The sequence below is a fragment of the Pteropus vampyrus genome, unplaced genomic scaffold, assembly GCF_000151845.1.
Source record: "Pteropus vampyrus isolate Shadow unplaced genomic scaffold, Pvam_2.0 Scaffold360, whole genome shotgun sequence".
Classification (NCBI taxonomy): domain Eukaryota; kingdom Metazoa; phylum Chordata; class Mammalia; order Chiroptera; family Pteropodidae; genus Pteropus; species Pteropus vampyrus.
The window spans coordinates 309,918-315,584 of NW_011889141.1; the positions used below are offsets into that span (position 1 = coordinate 309,918).

At 36.5% G+C, this 5,667-nt stretch overlaps 1 protein-coding gene across 1 annotated transcript in view; it reads right to left on the reverse strand.

The window, feature by feature from the left end:
• The window catches only part of MS4A13 (membrane spanning 4-domains A13), a 15,447-nt gene that overhangs the window by 3,863 nt on the left and 5,917 nt on the right, over nucleotides 1-5,667 (reverse strand). The window contains exons 3-4 of the mRNA XM_011379478.1: nucleotides 2,682-2,738; nucleotides 1,588-1,707 (exon numbers count right to left, since the gene is read on the reverse strand). Of these exons, the coding sequence (XP_011377780.1) occupies nucleotides 1,588-1,707; nucleotides 2,682-2,738 (177 nt within the window). The remainder of the gene's footprint in view (nucleotides 1-1,587; nucleotides 1,708-2,681; nucleotides 2,739-5,667) is intronic.

The following is a 5,667-nucleotide window of genomic DNA, read 5'->3' on the forward strand; positions in this document are numbered from 1 at the left end:
TGTTAGAGTTACTCTCAAGCTCTCCCCCTGAAAGTGGCGAGATGTCTGCCAGAGACGTTCAAACAGGAGAACGGCAGAGAGAGTGACTGAGTTATTGGTATGCGGTTTCAAGCCTCTGAATCCAGGTTAAGTCATTAACTGCCCCTTTTTTTGTGCTTAAGTCAATTTGGATTGCATTTCCTGTCACTTACAACCAAGAATCCCAATTAATAAACATTTAAGTAAATAATAAACAGTATTTGGTAATTGGGAAGACAGTGGAAAGAGAAGTTACATCAAATAAGGGAGCCTTTAGGAAAAGAAAGGGGGTTAGAGATGTAGGTACAAGTTCATTTTGTGTAACTAACCACAGCAAACAAAGCTGAAGCATGTGTTTGGCAGATTGTGAAACTGATCATTGATACTGAGTTCAGGTCAGATAAATACAGTCTACACTGGTTTGTGATAGTGTTTGCAAAAGGCAGGTCTTGGCGATTATGCCATATTATCTTAAACTGATTGTTATAAGCTTATGGACAAGAGTGGGAAGCTAAAATAACTTTAATAACTGTACTCTTAGTAATTTATTCCCCCTTCCTGTCTCTGGCTCCTGAATTAGAAGATTTCTAGATTGAATTTCCAGGGAGAGTGGAGAATTTTCTTACAATTTATAGGGAAAATCTGATGTATGCTTATTTAAATCAATGCATCAATCATTACACACCATCTGTTTTGGGGTACTGGTGCATCTTCTCATCATCTCATTGTTCTCTAGGCTTTTTTTTTCCATGCTTGTATTCCTTCCACTGACAGTACCCTGTACAATATACTTGCAGCTATGGCGTTGGGGTACATGAGGGTGTGCAGTGAGCAGGAACTTGATCCCTCACCTACAATGACTCTTCTACTAATTAGAATTATATTTGAATTAACACTTTCAAATTGTTATTCGTTTTGTTCTGTTGTTCAGTAACAGAGGGGCTCCACTCCGATCTGATCTCGTTTTAAATGGAAGACTTTTGTTATGTGTTGCTAGTCTTTTGCAACATTAATAATGTGCAATTCTGAATTTAAAGCCGACACAAGTGAAATAAATCTATCCTGATATCAGTAAAGATATTCACATTTATTATTTGAGGAATTAAAGCAGAATTCATGTGAAACACGAAAATAGGCTGTGTGTGGAAAACTATGTATTAAACCAGAAATTTCTAGATATCTACAATTTCAACTGTATGCATCAACAGCAGAATTATTTGTTGATCTCGGCAACGGTTTTAAGGTCGAAGATTACACTTTACTTCCATTAAGAAAATCATCAGCGATCCTATGCCTAATGCAGATATTTTTACCACTGAAGCCTTCATATTATTTACTTGCTTTATTTTAATTGAGCATGTCAAGAATTCAAACATTCTATTAATATTTACAAAAATCATGTTAGAATTATTTTTTGAATTAGAACTTTCAATTGAGAGTCTACTATTAAATCAAAGAATTTTGTGAGGACCAATAGCCTTTTCTTTTTTTTTTCACCTCCTAAGGCTTCACCACCTCTGAAAAGAATCATTTTGAAATTAAGATGTTCCTATAGAATTGGCCACTTACCGCTTGCCCATAATTCTTATATGACACAGAATGAAATTTAGACAATTCAGTTACTGTCAAAGCTACTGCAATAATTGTAGTGATTACACAGAAGATGTTCGTGATCAATGCTAGTACAACCTGTAAAGAAGATATAGGGTAAATTTATTACATTCAGAATAAACACTTTGATTAGACAGTTTGCTTTGCTGAAAAAAATCATCTGTTTAAAACTTTGATCCAGTTTCTGCAACTTTAGAAGTCTTGGTATGCTTGCCATAGAGTAAAATATTTTTCTGGTTGACATGAGATCCAGTTAAGTCTGGAGAAAGCTCTAAAATATCATCACACCAAAAATGTGTATCTTCCATTTGGGCTCAAAAATATTGTAATTTACAATTTTCTGAGTCAGTTGGAAGAAATCTTGTAAGATATAATTTGAACAAAAGAAGTGCCACTGCAAGAAGAAAAAGAAAAAGATGGAAAATGGCTATTTGTAGAAATAAGCCAAGTAGGAATTAATGATTTTTAATCCTGGGTTTTCATTTTCTAGGAAAAATCCATCAATACCTTTGGACTAGTTTTTTTTTTTTATCTGTACAACTATGAGATAAGATGAATTAATTTCTAAAACATCATTTGCCTCTAAGATTCTAAGATATTTTTCTTCCCAATATCTTTCCACCTATATCATAGATGGGTCTTTATTCCAGATCTGTCCTCTATTTCGTTACAAGATACAATCCAGTTCCCGAACTGGATAGTTAGGAAAATGAGTTTTACAGCAGTATTACATCTGTATATAAAGGCGTTAGGTCCTATTACAGTTTTTCCTAACAGTAAAGTTTATACACCTATATTAAAAGAAGGTAGAATACTAAACCATAAAAAGCTATATTTAAATTTAGAAACCTTTACATAATCATGGTTCTAACTAATATAGTGTGCCTGTCTACATTTAATTATGTGCTTCTGCATTTTTTCACTTAATTCCTTCATTTATTCTACAGGTGGGGTAGAGTCATTCATTGTTTAAATCCTCGCCATCTTTTCATTAAAACCTATTTAGCTTTGCAACAAGTGGTCTTGAGGCTACTCTGAACATTGCAACTTACCAGGCGCTGAGATGGATGCTTTGCTACTCTTATTAGGAAGACTCCTGAAATGATAAACTGGATATAAAAACATATATTTATAAATATTCATTGATAATGCTTAGCAACTTAAAATAGCAAGAGTAACAAAATACAAAAAAAATTTCATTGAACCAGTCACGACAAGTTTCTATCATTTAGTAACAAACTGAAAGGTCATAGTAGGGTCACTAACAACAGATAGATATATATATATAGGGGACAGTGGGCGGAATTCAGGTCATGGTATATGCCAAAGATGACTTACACAATTCTGAATCAGGGACCAAGTTTTGCTTATGTCTCTGTGTGCTTTCTGCACTCATTCAATTATTACTTCTAATGCTGTCCTTCCTAATGAAATGATGCCACTGATTATAATTACTGTATACACATCTAGATGTGAAAATGTGGTCTGTGAGTCTCTCCAAATTGTGTTTGTACAAAATATATTTCTTAAATGAGACTGTAGCAGAATTAAGACAACAGGTGCTATTCATGTTTTTGTCTTTGTCTTTGTTTTTAAAGTTCTGTTATTTTGTACCAGGCTACTTTGTCTATTTCCCAGAAGTATAAAGCAACGCCATATTTTTTGAAGGTTGCCTGCACAATTCAATGACATATTTCTTTTGTCTTATCAGTTTTAGTGACTTTGATGAAGATCCAAGTCAAAGGCTAATTGGTGAAAAAATAGGATTCATGATCTAAATGAGAAGTTTTGCGTTGGATTAAATTTAATAGAATTTTTAGATAATTGATTCTAGGAGCTAAATATGCTATTTTTATCATATGAACAATTAAACACTGAGGGACATGAATCATTTATCTGGGTTTTGTATGCACATTCACTATTTTTCTCCTAGTGTTTTCCAATACAATGCTTTGACATTTGTGAGCCAACGGATAAAGGCAGGGTATCTGCTAGGGGCCACTGCTTTCACTGCAGCCCCCTCATGTGGTGGCCATCTTATCTCCTATGGCCCTCCGACCCGTTAGTTGTAAACTTGGGTAAGTGGTCTCCTTGCTGCTATTGTGAGTGCCAATCATTGTCTCTCCTCCAGCTTTGAATCAAAGGTCATCGGATTCTGTCACCCACTGACCCTCCTGGTTGAAGTCATCTATTTATCCCTTGCTCGCTGCTCTCTTTCTAGGTGATTATAATTCTTGTCTCTTTAACTCTCTAACACCTCTTAATCCTTGGTAATTTCAATATATCCATATGCGATTCTTCTAATACCCTGGGCTTGTGGTTCTTTAATTTATCTCCTCCAAGCCTTTGACTTCATCCTATTGCAGTGGCTCACTCCCATATGCATTCCCTTGTCCTTGTTTCTGTCAGTATGTATAACACCTTTCAAATCGCAATCTCAGGCACCCCCCTCTGACCTTCTATCTTTCCAGCTCATACCCTGTAGTATCATAACTCTAACAATCCTTTAACCCCATCTGGATCTATAATCTGAGCTCCTCGCCTCCCTGTTATAGTCTCTCCTTCGCTAGCTTAAATTCCATGGTCTACCACTACACTTACTTATGTAGACTTTCAACAACTTTGCACCTTTCTCATTTGATCACAGTTCCATGGTTAAACCAAAATCCTGATTAAATGCAGTTGTTCTTGCTGCGTGCCTGCGCCCAGGCAGCCAGTCATGGCCTGAGAAAAATAAACAGCCATCTTGACCCGTCTCACTACAAGCTGAAGTGAGCCCTTAATGCTGTGTGAAAGCCAAACTACTTTTCCACAATACACGCACTCCCTTTTCCTAGATGACTACTTCATATGCTCTCCTCTCTCCTCCAACAACCAAGCCATTCTCTCATTCTCACTCTCAGCTCGTGATCTTGCCTTCTAGTTCACTGAGATATTTGAAGCCATTGGAAGAAAAGTTCCACAAGCTCCCAACATCCCATCTACTTATCTCCCAACATCCCATCTACTTATCTCTGTTCCTCCACCTTTCTCTCCTGCTGCCTACCTTGACACTATTTACATTAAAGGTGGATGATTCTTTGCTGTGGCGCTGTCCTATGCATTGTAGGATGCTTAGCAGCATCTGTAGTCTCTGCCTACTAGATGCACACCCCTAGCTCCCAGCTGCGAAAACCAAAATTGTCTCAGACATTACCAAATGTCCTCAAGTGGCAAAATCATCTCTAGTTGAGAACCATTGCTAAAGACGAACTGTCCATGCTCTTAGCTATTTGTGTATTAAAATTCATCATCTTGCCTACACAAGATCCTAATAATCCCTCCCTCCCACCATTTATCTCATATCAAATTTCTCTCTTCTGAGTCAGTCACCTCAACAAAAGACATGGTATTTCCAACTTACTGAAACAAACTCTCTCTTAACCCTGATTTCCCTAGCCAGCATCTCATTTCTCTACACCACAGTACACCGAAGTCCTTCAAGGAGTTGTCTGTATTTGCCATCAATACTTCCTCTTCTCTCATTATCTCTTAAACCAACTCCAGGCAGCCTTTTGCCCCTACCGTTCCATTGAAACTACTCGTCGAGTTTACTGCCGGCTTCCGTATTGCTAAATCCAATGGTGGGCCCTTGCCTTATTTGACAAAGTAACAGAATTTAACATAGTTGATCTTTCCCTAATTTTTCGTTCACTTGGTTTCTGGGATGCTATGTTGTCTAGATTTTCCTACTATCTTATGGCTATGTAGAAACTGCAGAAGAGTGCAAATGATGATAAATTTAGATAATGTGTGAGTATAGACTTATTGTGTGAGGAAGCAGAGGTAAGTCCCCTAAATATGCTAATGGATATTATAGTTACGATTCTTAATTCTTCACATACCTAAGGACAATCTAACTTATGGTTGTCACTGTGTATTTACTCTTGTAGCTACATCTTTTGTAATAGTGCTAGTAAATTAAAAGTGCTCAAAAAATATTTGTTGAAAAAAAGGAATTTGATTTTAAATAAATTATCAACATGGGATTTTGTTACA